This window comes from Procambarus clarkii, chromosome 2, assembly GCF_040958095.1.
Source record: "Procambarus clarkii isolate CNS0578487 chromosome 2, FALCON_Pclarkii_2.0, whole genome shotgun sequence".
Classification (NCBI taxonomy): domain Eukaryota; kingdom Metazoa; phylum Arthropoda; class Malacostraca; order Decapoda; family Cambaridae; genus Procambarus; species Procambarus clarkii.
Genome location: NC_091151.1, coordinates 33618052 through 33631410, shown reverse-complemented (window position 1 = coordinate 33631410; position 13359 = coordinate 33618052). Strand labels below are relative to the sequence as shown.

General features: G+C 42.7%; 1 protein-coding gene across 1 annotated transcript in view; it reads right to left on the bottom strand.

The window, feature by feature from the left end:
* Nucleotides 1-9183: 9183 nt before the first annotated feature.
* LOC138364547 (uncharacterized) overlaps nucleotides 9184-13359 on the bottom strand; it is a 72414-nt gene continuing 68238 nt past the window's right edge. Inside the window, exon 10 of the mRNA XM_069324206.1 lies at nucleotides 9184-9484. Within this exon, the coding sequence (XP_069180307.1) occupies nucleotides 9349-9484 (136 nt within the window). The 3' untranslated portion in view covers nucleotides 9184-9348. The remainder of the gene's footprint in view (nucleotides 9485-13359) is intronic.

Below are 13359 nucleotides of genomic sequence, written 5' to 3'. Positions count from 1 at the left end.
CTAGATGGCGCTGTCCATTTGGAGGGGGTTTCGGGAGCAGACTCACAGATGGCGATGTCGTCACTGCTCCGTGCTCGGACACTGGACTCGGGTCCGTAACATACTCTAATTTCCAAGTATTAGAATACTGCACAACTTACTTACTGTTGCAAATGACCCACAGTGCTCTCAATAACCCCTAGAACATAGGTCCACAATTTGCAATCAACACAGTAAATAACACAATAACACTGGGCACCGTGACACTATGATTATATATATATAATTACTGCTGACACATGTGGCCTACAGCTATCAAACGTTATTGGGAACACTAAGGAGATCTTGCACTCCTTAAATCACATGGATGAGTGATGTATCGATGTATCGATCCCGCATGCCAATAAACACTACCGAGTATTACGTTACTCGACAGAGCGACGGCGGTCTCTGCAGACAGCCTCATCACTCACCAAATTCTACCAAAGTTATGTTAATACTGCAACCACAATACATATATATATAAATCCCACTTGTCATGGCCCTGGGAACAATACAAGAAATTAAGACCACACTGTGGTACACTCCATAATAATCATTGCCAGGAATACTGACGTTACACACACTCACTAACCTGAGTGCTCAGTGTTGGAATTCCACACCTGCAAGATTACACATGGAAATAATATCACTCCGACCCACAGACGATCAAAAATGATTTAATTACCACAATGGAATAATATAATTATTACATGGACATCCTCACAGTCCCTGGCTAATCTATGTATACTCTGTTCCCGTGTGTACACACACACACACACACACACACACACACACACACACACACACTGTACGTCTGTGTACACAAGACCTAAGTCCCCTCTGGACTGACAAGATGACAATAAAGGGTGATTATCTCCTCGTCCACACTTCACTTCACCTCACAGGTGCTGGCGTGACAATGTGATGGAACACCTGACTTTCGAATTCAAGCTTTTGAGACGTAACTGATCACCAGAAATACACACATAGGTACTTACTCATTCATACTGCCGGCTTACACACCATTGCCATACATCAGGCACCCCGCTACGGGTGGCTGGCTCACAGTGTGGAGATTAGGCAGTGCTGGTACCTCATGTGGTATTTTACGTACACTTGGCGCACACTCGAACCCCCCCCCCCCCCTCACAACACGGCCCGGTTCGTACCTTCGACCCACCGGTGAAGTGAAGCGTTCGTACCCAGGTGACGCGCACAACCATGGGAAATCTGCCTTAAAACACTGACACGAATTTCCCCGTTCCCATCGGCTGCTACAGAGCATATAGCTGCATGGAACGTTTCCTTTTTAATCACTGGTATGGGATCTACGAGTCTGTTACTGCTTGTATGCACATTACCCCACAATCCCAGATCACTGGATCTCTACCCACGGTACACTCTGTCTTTCTCCCCTTCGAGTGACGACTTTGGCCGGATTCTGTGACGACCGCCATCGTAGATGAAGCAGGAGGTGAAGCAGTTGAGTAGTCAAGCCACCACGACGCCCTATACTCAATTTGGCCGTATTGAGTACAGAGAGCGTCTTGACAAAGTGGCAGCTATGTTCAGAATGACGCCTACACCGGCGATTCCCGCGTCCTCCTCGAAATAACCAATGAGAGGAAGGCATACAGTGGCCTACCCCTCTCAACCAATCAGCGACGGTTTACCATAGCCCCTAGGGCGACTCCAAGATGGCCGACCAACATGGCAGCTCAAGATGTTTAATAAGATGGCGGCTGTTTCCATGACGACGACTGGCTAGCGCGCAGGAGGCCCACAGCTCACCCACGCCTAGAGCGTAGCTGTTCCTGCACAAAGTTGAGTCTCGCTCAAGCCATACAATGAGATGATGCTATCGGCTCTAGCACTGTCCACAAACGTGCTACCCCAGCTAGGGTAACTTTTCTGGACTGCTGATGACTGGGGCTCTCACATGAGCCCAAGCACTAGATGTTTCGGTTGCTGGTTATACCAAACTTAAGTCCGCACACTTAACAAGTGCACTTAACAAGTGTACTGGCTCCCACAGGAATAAGTGCACTATTGTAAGTGAGCTGGTGAACCATCTCCTCACAGTATGTATGTATGTGTGTGTGTGTGTGTGTATGTATTCCCAATCACGTTAAAGACTGCCCTTCTATCATCCAGGTTTAAGAGAAAAAAAACTAAGTACTACATAATCAATTCCTTGTAACTGGACGTATATGTATGCATGTACTCACCTAGTTGTGTTTGCGGGGATTGAGCTCTGGCTCTTTGGCCCCGCCTCTCAACTGTCAATCAACTGGTGTACAGATTCCTGAGCATATTGGGCTTTATCATATCTACATTTGAAACTGTGTATAGAGTAAGCCTCCACCACATTACATGTATGTATGTATGTATGTATGTATGTATGTATGTATGTATGTATGTATGTATGTATGTATGTGTACATTCATGTATGAACTCACCTAATTGTGCTTGCGGGGGTTGAGCTCTGGCTCTTTGGTCCCATCATCCAACTGATGTACAGATTCCTAAGCCTACTGGGATCTGTCATATCTGCATTTGAAACTGTGTATGAAGTCAGCCTCCACCACATCACTTCCTAGTGCATTCCATTTACTAACTACTCTGATTCTGAAAAAGTTCTTTCTAATGTCTCTGTGGCTCATTTGGGTACTTAGCTTCCACCTGTGTCTCCTTGTGTGTGTGCCACCCGTGTTAAATAATCCATCCTTGTCCACCCCTGTCAATTCCCCTGATAATTTTGTATGTGGTGATCATGTCTCCCCTAGCTCTTCTGTCTTCCAGCGACGTGAGGTGCAGGTAACGTTGTCTGTCCTCATAACTCATGCCTCTTAGTTCTGGGACTAACCTAGAGGCATACCTCTGAACTCTGAACTTTTTCCAGCTTCATGTGTATGTATGTATGTATGTATGTATGTATGTATGTATGTATGTATGTATGTATGTATGTATGTATGTATGTATGTATGTATGTATGTATGTATGTATTTATGTATGTATGTATGTATGTATGTATGTATGTATGTATGTATGTATGTATGTATGTATGTATGTATGTATGTATGTATGTATGAATGTATGTATGTATGTATGTATGTATGTATGTATGTATGTATGTATGTATGTATTTATGTATGTATGTATGTATGTATGTATGTATGTATGTATGTATGTATGTATGTATGTATGAATGTATGTATGTATGTATGTTTGTATGTATGTACTTACCTAGTTGTGCTTGCGGCTGTTGAGATCTGGCTCTTTGGTCCCGCCTCTCAACGGTCAATCAACTAATGTACAGGTTCCTGAGCCTACTGGGCTCTATCATATGTACACTTGATGCTGTGTATCGATTCAGACTCCACCACATCACTTCCTAATGCATTCCATATGTCTACTACACTGACACTGAAAAATATTCTTTCTAACGTCTCTATGGCTCGTTTGGGCACTCAATTTTCACCTATATCCCCTAGTGCGTGTGCCCCTTGTGTCAAATAGTCTGTCTTTATCCACCCTATCAATTCCTCTGAGAATCTTGTATGTGATGATCATGTCCCCTCTAACTCTTCTGTATCCTAGTGACGTGAGGTTTAATTCTCGTAGTCTCTCCTCGTAGCTCATACCCCTCAGTTCGAGTACTAGTCTAGTGGCAAACCTTTGAACCTTTTCCAGTTTAGTCTTATGCTTGACGAGATATGGACTCCATGCTGGAGCCGCATACTCCAGGATTGGTCTGACAAATGTGGTATATAATATTCTGAAAGATTCCTTACACAAGTTTCTAAAGGAGTTCTTATGTTAGCCAACCTGACATATGCCGCTGATGTTATACTCTTGATATGAGCTTCAGGGGGACAGGTCCGGCGTGATATCAACCCCCAGGTCTTTCTCTCTCTCTCTGACACTTGAAGTATTTCATCACCCAAATGATACCTTTTATCTGATCTCCTGCTTCCTACACCTATCTTCATTAGATTCCATTTGCTTGGGTTAAACTCTAACAGCCATTTGTTTGACCATTCCTGCAGCTTGTCCAGGTCTTCTTGAAGCCTCAAGCTGTCCTCCTCTGTCTTAATCCTTCTCATAATTCTGGCGTCCTCAGCAAACATTGAGAGGAATGAGTCTATATCCTCCGGGAGATCATTTACGTATATCAGAAACAGGATAGGTCCGAGTACTGAGCCCTATGGGACTCCACTGGTGACTTCACGCCAATCTAAGGTCTCACCCCTCACTGTCACTCTCTGTTTCCTATTGTTAGGTACTCCCTTATCCACTGGAGCGCCTTACCAGTTACTCTTGCCTGTTTCTCAAGCTTATGCATTAGCCTTTTATTGGGTACTGTGTCAAAGGCTTTCCGACAGTCCAAAGAAATGCAGTCTGTCCATCCTTCTCTTTCTTGCTTAATCCTTGTCACCTGATCCTAGAAATCTATTAAGCCTGTTAGGCAAGATCTACCCTCTCTGAACCCATGTTGATGGGTTGTCACGAAGTCCCTTCTCTTCAGATGTGTCACTAGGTTTTTCTCACGATCTTCTCCATCACCTTGCATGGTATTCAAGTTAAAGGACACTGGCCTGTAGTTCAGTGCCTCTTATCTGTCACACTTTTTGTATATTGGGACTGTATTAGCCGTCTTCCATATTTCTGGTAGGTCTCCTATTTCCAGTGACCTACTATACACTATGGAGAGTGGCAAATAAAGTGCTCCTGCACTCTCTTTCAATACCCATCTTGAGATTCCGTCCGGCCCAAGAGCCTTTCTCACGTCTAGCTCCAATAGGTGCCTCTTGACCTCATCTCTTGTAATTTCGAACTCTTCCAAGGTCACCTGGTTTGCTGTCACCTCTCCTTGTTCTATTGTAAAGACCCCTACTGGAACCTCTTGTTGAGTTCTTCACACACCTCTTTGTCATTCTCTGTGTACCTGTCCTCACCTGTTCTAAATTTCATTGCCAGTTTTTTCACTGTTGTTTTCCGCCTGATGTGACTGTGTAGTAGCTTTGGTTCGGTCTTGGCCTTATCAGCTATATCATTTTTATACCTTTTCTCAGCTACTCTTCTCACACTAACATACCCGTTCCTGGTTATCAGGTATCTCTCTCTCTACTTTCCAGTGTTCTGTTATTTCGGAAGTTCCTCCACACCCTTTTGTTCAGCTCTTTTGCTTTCGTACATTTCCTATTAAACCATGGATTCTTCTTTTGCTTCTCGTTTTTTGCCCCTGTCGGGTCGGGATAAACCTGTTTACTGCCTCCTGACACTTTTGAGTGACATAGTCCATCTTGTCTTGTACGGACTTAATTCTGTGTCCCATATTGTATTCCTTAGGAATTTATTCGTCTCCTCATAGTTTCCCTTTCGGTATGCCAGCCCTTTGTTTCCCAGTTCTTTTTTGGAGGGAGATAATTCCTAACTCAACCAGGTACTCAAAGCTCAATACACTATGATCACTCATTCCCAAGGGGGCTTCCAACTTAACTTCCCTTTTATCCGACTCATTTAGGGTAAATATCAGATCAAGCAAAGCTAGTTCATGCTCTCCTCTCATTCTTGTCGGTCCCTTGACGTGTTGACTTAAAAAGTTGTTTGTTACCACGTCCAACAGCTTAGCTCTCCATGTATCTGGTCCTCCATGTGGGTCTCTGTTCTCCCAATTTATCTTTCCGTGGTTGAAGTCTCCCATGATTAGTAGTCTGGATCAGTTCCTGCTAGACACAGAAGCTGCTCTCTCTATTATATTGATGGTGTCCATGTTGATCATATTCCTGCCTGGGTCTTCTGTCGTTTGGCGGGGGTTATATATGACTATTGCAATAATTTTCTGTCCTCCAGTTGCTATGGTGCCTAATATGTAGTTACTGAAACCTTCACAGTTCTGAATTACCATTTCTTCGAAACTCCAACCTTCTCTTAGTAGCAAAGCTACACCACCTCCTCCTCTCCTCTTCTCTCTCTTTCCTCACTACATAGTAGTCCTGTGGAAACACTGCATTTGTTATGATTTTCGACAGCTTTGTTTCTGTGAGTGCTATTATGTCTGGGTTTTCTTCTAGTGCCCATTCTCTGAGTTCACTTGTTTTATTTGTAATCCCATCTATGTTAGTGTACATCGCCTTGAAGTTCATTTTCTTCTGTTCATTTTCTTGTCCCCTTCTTGACGAGTGTTCTGCTAGTGGAGAAAGCTGTTCTCTGGTGTGAAGATCTGTGAGGTGGTTTGCAGGATCTTAGAGGTTTTTGTGGTGGGGGTGGGGGTTCAAGGGAAGGGGAGACAGGTATGGTATGGGGGAAGGAGATAGGGGGGACATGGAAGATACGGGGTGAGGGGTATGAGGAATAGGGAGGGTATGGGATGAAGGGGGAGGGGGACAGGGGGGAAAAGACTGGAGGGGGGACATGGTGGGAATGGGGGAGGGGTAACAGGGCCGGAATGGGGTGGGGAGGGAGGGAGGGAGGGTTGGGTGAGCATTTGAGTGGGGGCAGGTAGGGTGAGGGGAAGGGAGGGTTTCGATGCAGAGGAGGGTGGTGGTGTTGCCCTCCCCTCTGGTGTTGCTTGGATGCTTGTTGTGGGTTCCCCTCTTATCTCTGAGACTGTTGTGTTGGGGGCTGTGATTTCCTGGTTTACTCCTCTCTCCCTGCACTTCCTCCTTGCCTCTGCTGTCCTGGCTCTCTCCTCCTTCGTCTTCTCCCTCTGGAGGAATTCTTTTTTGAATTCCTCCACATACTGAAGATGACTCTTCCTTTCTAGAATAACCTCCTTCGTGGTCTCGTTTGCAAACACCACCGTTACCAGTTGGTTTCTGTCCTAGTTGTACCAACCCAACCTGAAAACCTTCTCAATGTTTTGTTCAGCCCCTTCCATCTGTAACCCCTTCAGTATCCCATGTACTGCCTCTCTTTTCTTGCTATTCCTTCCCTGCCTATTGGATCCTTCCTGTTCTTTGATGCCTACTACTACCACTGACCTTTTTCTTTCCAGTATGTATCTTATCTTACCAGTATGAACGTATCTTTCCAGTATATATCTTAGTATCTTTCCAACATATGTATGTATGTATGTATGCATGTATGCATATATGCATGTATGCATGTATGCATGTATGCATGTATGTCTGTATGTATGTATGTATGTATGTATGTATGTATGTATGTATGTATGTATGTATGTATGTATGTATGTATGTATGTACGTACGTACGTACGTACGTACGTACGTACGTACATACGTATGTATGTATGTATGTATGTATGTATGTATGTATGTATGTATGTATGAGTACATTCATGTATAAACTCACCTAATTGTGCTTGCGGAGGTTGAGCTCTGGCTCTTTGGTCCCATCAATCAATTGATGTACAGATTCCTAAGCCTACTGGGATCTGTCATATCTGCATTTGAAACTGCATATATGCAGTTTCTGATATCTGCATATATGCATGTATGCATATATGCATGTATGCATGTATGCATGTATGCATGTATGCATGTATGTGTGTATGTATGTATGTATGTATGTATGTATGTATGTATGTATGTATGTATGTATGTATGTATGTATGTATGTATGTATGTATGTATGTATGTATTCCCAGTCACGTTTAAGAATCCCCCTCTGTCATGCAGTTTAAGAGAAAAACAACTAAGTACTACATAATCAACTCCTTGTAACTTACCTTATCTCCTAAATATCAACATATGTCAGTTCAGTTCATGCTGTTAATCTCAATTAGTCTTAAGTCTTAGTTTTTAAGGTTTTTCCCAGATCTTGCCCAAAACGCTGTGTGTATTAGTGCTTTTGGCATAGTATATACTTGTTTAATCTTGAAATCCAACATTCTACTTGTAACTCCCTACCACTCCCAACACCAACACCAATCCCACTCCCGATAGTTCAGCTCAGCCAGCCGTGGAGGGAGGGGGTCGTGGGGTCACGCGCGCTACAATAAACGCCAATATTTTTGGGTTAACTAAGGCTACAGTGACAGATCACAGGTCTACGGGTATCACAAAGCGTATAATCGCCGCGAATAGGAAAGAAAAAATACAGTGCTATCACTAGAACTTTGAGTAAAACAGTGAATTCACCAGACAGGCTACGTGGGAGGGCCCACGAGGTATTGTTTACATATTGGGTCAAGTGATCAGTGGTACAGTGAATTGATGAACTGTAACACAACAGACACACCGATACTGACTCCAGAGATTTGACAACACAGAAATCATCGATAGATACAGCGATAGCAGGCGGCTTGACATCTGCGAGGCACTACACATCAAGAAATCAACACCAGCAATCAACAGCCAATTAATGCACAACTATATTCTACCCACTTCAAGACTCCGCTCCAATATAGAAGCATCAAGAAATATGGGCCAATAGGCCCTTTGTAGTTACTTCCATTCTTCCCTTTAAATTTACCTAATATTATACCTATTGTTTCGTGTTCTGTCTTGTGTTTTCACCTCATCCAAAACTGTTGTAACATATCACCTCCCCCAAATGCAGGTATATAAAATGAAAGCCGTTTAAATTATAGCATTTATAGTAGGACTCTGTTTAGTGTTTGCAGGTTATAGTTGTGTGTGTAAGTTATTACAAAATGCGTTCAAGTGTCGCGCCAGACTAGAAATAAAAATGAATTTTAGAGAATTGATTTTTCAATTACCATCGACAGTGAAAAGAAACATAAGAATTATTGAGAAAATTCGTGTTAGAATTATTAATCTTACTTTTTCGGTCATATTTAATAATATATATATTATATACCTTTTTTGTAACAAAGTTCAAATAAAGTAAATATATATGTGTACATACAAAAGAATGGGGGAGGTAGGAGAAGATAATATTAGTGTTCAGTGAGAAGCCACAAGGTCTCCTCTGAATACTTTTTATTTTCTTCTCCGAGGCTATGGGGCCCCACATTGGCACCAGAGGTGGTACCCTCACAAACTTTATATAAAAAAAAAAAAATATTATATATATATATATATATATATATATATATATATATATATATATATAATATATATATATAAAAAATATTATATATATATATATATATATATATATATATATATATATATATATATATATATATATATATATATATATATATATATATATATATATATATTAAACTCTTAGAGGTTTCCCCTCCTACGGCTTCTCCACAGGCTTTCCTTCCTCAGGCTTCTCCTCCTCAGGCTTCCCCTCCTCAGGCTTCCCTTCCTCAGGCTTCTCCTCCTCAGGCTTCCCCTCCTCAGGCTTCCCTTCCTCAGGCTTCTCCTCCTCAGGCTTCCCTTCCTCAGACTTTCCCTTCAGGTTCCTCATCAAGTTGGTCATCATCATCGTCGGCCTCCAGCATGCAGAGTGGGCTGCGTTCCTCCTGGCAACTCTGGTCGGTCATGTAGTAGTAGTGTTCGTAGGTCAAGGCGGAGCACCTGAGGACATCCCAAGGAACACCGTCAACCTTTTCTTCTCACACATACAATTGGATCATATGAACAAAAGCATAAATCCCATCCAAGAAACTCTGAACATGAAAAAACGCACGAAAGAACACAATAAAAGAGGAAACTGCAATAGTGATTATAGGTCCATGTAAGGCAACTTGAAATATTCCAGAGATCCCATGAAGAATATATGACTATGGGATTGTCAGTGGAGGTGTGGGGGAGAGAGGAGGGGTCATACAATATGCCTTATTGAAGTGGATCGAATATCCCCCTCCCCTTGCAATGCTCTCTATCATAAATCATAGTGCCATGTGTTACGGTGCCCTCACCTTTTTTCTCCCATGGGCCAGCTTTTAAGAGTCATATCACCTCATGTCTCTATTGATTCCCTGAGATGCAGGGAATCTTTTGGTATATGTGGCGACCAGATCGGCTGCCAGAAAAGGGAGAAATTTACGTTATAAATTTGTAGGTAAGGGGAAAGTGGCGTCCTGATACAAATGAAATGGTTCCCCCTACTTGCAGATCCGCCATTTTGTGGAGGGCGCCAGACAAGTGCGGATTGGCTGACTTAGGTCACGGGCGACCAATCAGGGCCCGCAATGACGTCACCGAGTGCCCGTAGTGACGACAGCTGTGTTAGTGTCAGAGTTGGTCCTACTGCAAGAGTGGGAGGACGTTTCTCGGTCAGCTCTCTAGGTTTGGAGGCTCTGGGAGTTTTAATCATTGGGTTAAAACTAGCCATCGCAGCCCACCACTGTTATTGGAGACCCTGTGCTTCCGGGAAGCAAGAAGAAACCAAGTTCATTGAACAGAAAAGTGACAAAACTTGAAGAATCGGTCGGCGACGACATTGGAGGGTCTGGAAGGTGTGGCGGGCAGGACTAGCTGTGACCGGGTCACGTTCACTGAGGATTTTGGAGGGACGACACCGTTCCTAGGGCAAGGAGCAACGCCTTGTGGAAGGGACGAGTGTGTGCTTACAGTAATTAGCTCAGTGCCCACTGGTGAACCAGGATTGGGATATCTGAAACTCTGGGAGTGGTTCGGCGACGATGCGAAGGCTTCACGACACCTGAGGACTTGTGGAACGTTCCTGGATCGTCAAGGACCGACTCAGGAAGCGTGGGAACCTCACACCATCGAGGGACAGGCGTCGTGAGCCAGGAATGTAAAGGTAGATCAATTTCCCTCCCATTACCCGTTTGTTGAGTAGGCTAGATAGGCCATGATATTTACCTATGTATGTTACAGTTATGTTACATTGGTACATTAGTAGTAGGATAGGCTGCAGGGCAGCTTGTGTCCAGGACTGTCGAAGAAGACAGTGTGTGTGTGGACTATGGGGCAGTTGAAGAAGAGGTGGCCGACGTTGACGAAGCAGTTGCTAACGATCTCCAGATTGTTTATTCTTAATTTCATTTCCTGTATTGATTTTGTGTATGTAATCATGTAGCTTATGTCAGTAAATTCACATATTTTATCATGGTGTTTAAGTACGCCTCCATAATAATCTCTACGAGCACACACGCGGGATATCATAGTCCCACCTAGTGAACATCATGTTTTCTACAGAAGTTCTTAGTGGCTGGAGAGTGGTAAAGCAGCACAGACTTATGTAGAAGTGTACCCTAGGCTATCTGTCCAGTATCAGAGTCAGAATGGTAGCCTTGTTAAATGAAGATAGAGAAGGCAGGCGGGAAAGGAATTCCTGCAACTTTTTGTCTGGCAGGCAAGACTCAGGGGAAGTTATTGTTAAAAGGTAAGCCTGGGTCTTCCTTCACTTCTCCACGGGTCTAGGCCGGAATTGCTAATAGCAGCTTCCCTTTGGTTGACTGAAGGGCTCCCAGGGTGAATCAGTGGCACCCCAAGTGGTGTGGGGCAAAGACGTGCGGTGGTGGGTATTACCGGTCCTGTCCTGTGGGACCAAGAAACTCCGGTGAGTCCCGAGAGTCAAAGGGGGATGAGTATTCTGCATTTTGAGCCCCTAGCAGCTCCTCGCTATCTTCTTGAGGTTATCTTGAGATGATTTCGGGGCTTTAGTGTCCCCGCGGCCCGGTCCTCGACCAGGCCTCCACCCCCAGGAAGCAGCCCGTGACAGCTGACTAACTCCCAGGTACCTATTTACTGCTAGGTAACAGGGGCATTCAGGGTGAAAGAAACTTTGCCCATTTGTTTCTGCCGCGTGCGGGAATCGAACCCGCGCCACAGAATTACGAGTCCTGCGCGCTATCCACCAGGCTACGAGGCTAGCTAGCGGATGTGTCACCCCACGTGACACATGGGAGATGAAATGGTCAGACCAGAGTCCATAGAGTTTGAACAATTATTGAAATGTCATCACAGGAAGAGGAAGAGGATGGGGGGGGGGGAAGTCTGGTCATCACAGAAGACCAGGTACGTCTGGTCATCGTATGCCTAGTCATCAACCAAGGACCCACGGATGGAAAATGTAACAGCACGTCAATATAGAGAGCCACTATGGTTTAAAGAACATCTTATTTTGACGTTGGGGATTTATACGTCAAAATACGATGCATTATTTAAGAGGCCAGGTTGAGCACATATTAGGTCCATCAGGGGAAATTCCAAAATAGCTATGTGTGTGTATAGCAGTAAAACTAGTAAATAATAACTCATACTTTTGAATAAAATAGTTCATGAGTATTTATTGGCTATTTCTATTTATTAATTAATGTTTATAACAACATTATTAAAAACAATTATTAATTAATTGTTAATTTGTTTTATTTTTAACTAAAAAGTACATTTTTTTATTGTTTTATAAGAAAGTTTTCAATAATTCGTTTCAATTAAATAATATTAATTCTAATTGTCTCCTAATTTATTGTAAATATTAAATCACCACTTCCATAAAAACAAAACAGTAATCACTTAATACTGTTCTCATTTACTGTAACGTTAAGTTCTCATTTACTGTAAATGTATTGTAAAGTTTACTGTAATGTTAAGTTCTCATTTACTGTAAATGTTCTGTAAGACATCAATGTTTTTCTCTAAGACATCTTCAGACATCAAATTTCTCTCCAAAATGAAACTAGTTCAGCTTTTCATATCAAACTTGCACTTCTGTTAAAATATGTATCTAACCTAACCTAATCTATTCTATCCTATTCCTCCCCTAACTGATGTATCTTACCTAATCAAACGTACCTAACCTAAGCTAACTAGCCTAACCTAATGTAACTTACCTAACCTAACTTAACCTAACCTAACCTAATGCAACTTGATTTTGCAACAACAACCTAACCTAAGCTAACCTAATTTAACCTAACCTAACTTGCATAACCTAACCAATCCTAACTTAACTAACCTAACCTAACCTATCCAATCTTAACATAAATAACCTAACCTATCCTAGCCCAACCCAACCCAACCTAACCTAATTTAACCTAACCTAACTTGCATAACCTAACCAATCCTAACTTAACTAACCTAACCTAACCTATCCTAACTTAAAGTATTTTACCTAACTTATCCTAGCCTAACTTAACTAACCTATCCTAACCTAACCTATACTAACTTAACTAACCTAATCTAACCTATCCTAACTTAACGTAAATTACCTAACTTAACCTATCCTAACTTAACGTAAATTACTTAACTTAACCTAACTTACCTAACTTAACCTAACCTATCCTAACTTAGCTAACCAAACCCAACCTAACTTATCCTAGATGTTGAAGGGACGACGACGTTTCGGTCCGTCCTGGACCATTCTCAAGTCGATTGTGACCATTCACAATCGACCATTCACAATCGACTTGAGAATGGTCCAGGACGGACCGAAACGTCGTCGTCCCTTCAACTTCTAGTGTGTGGTCTGGTCAACATACTTC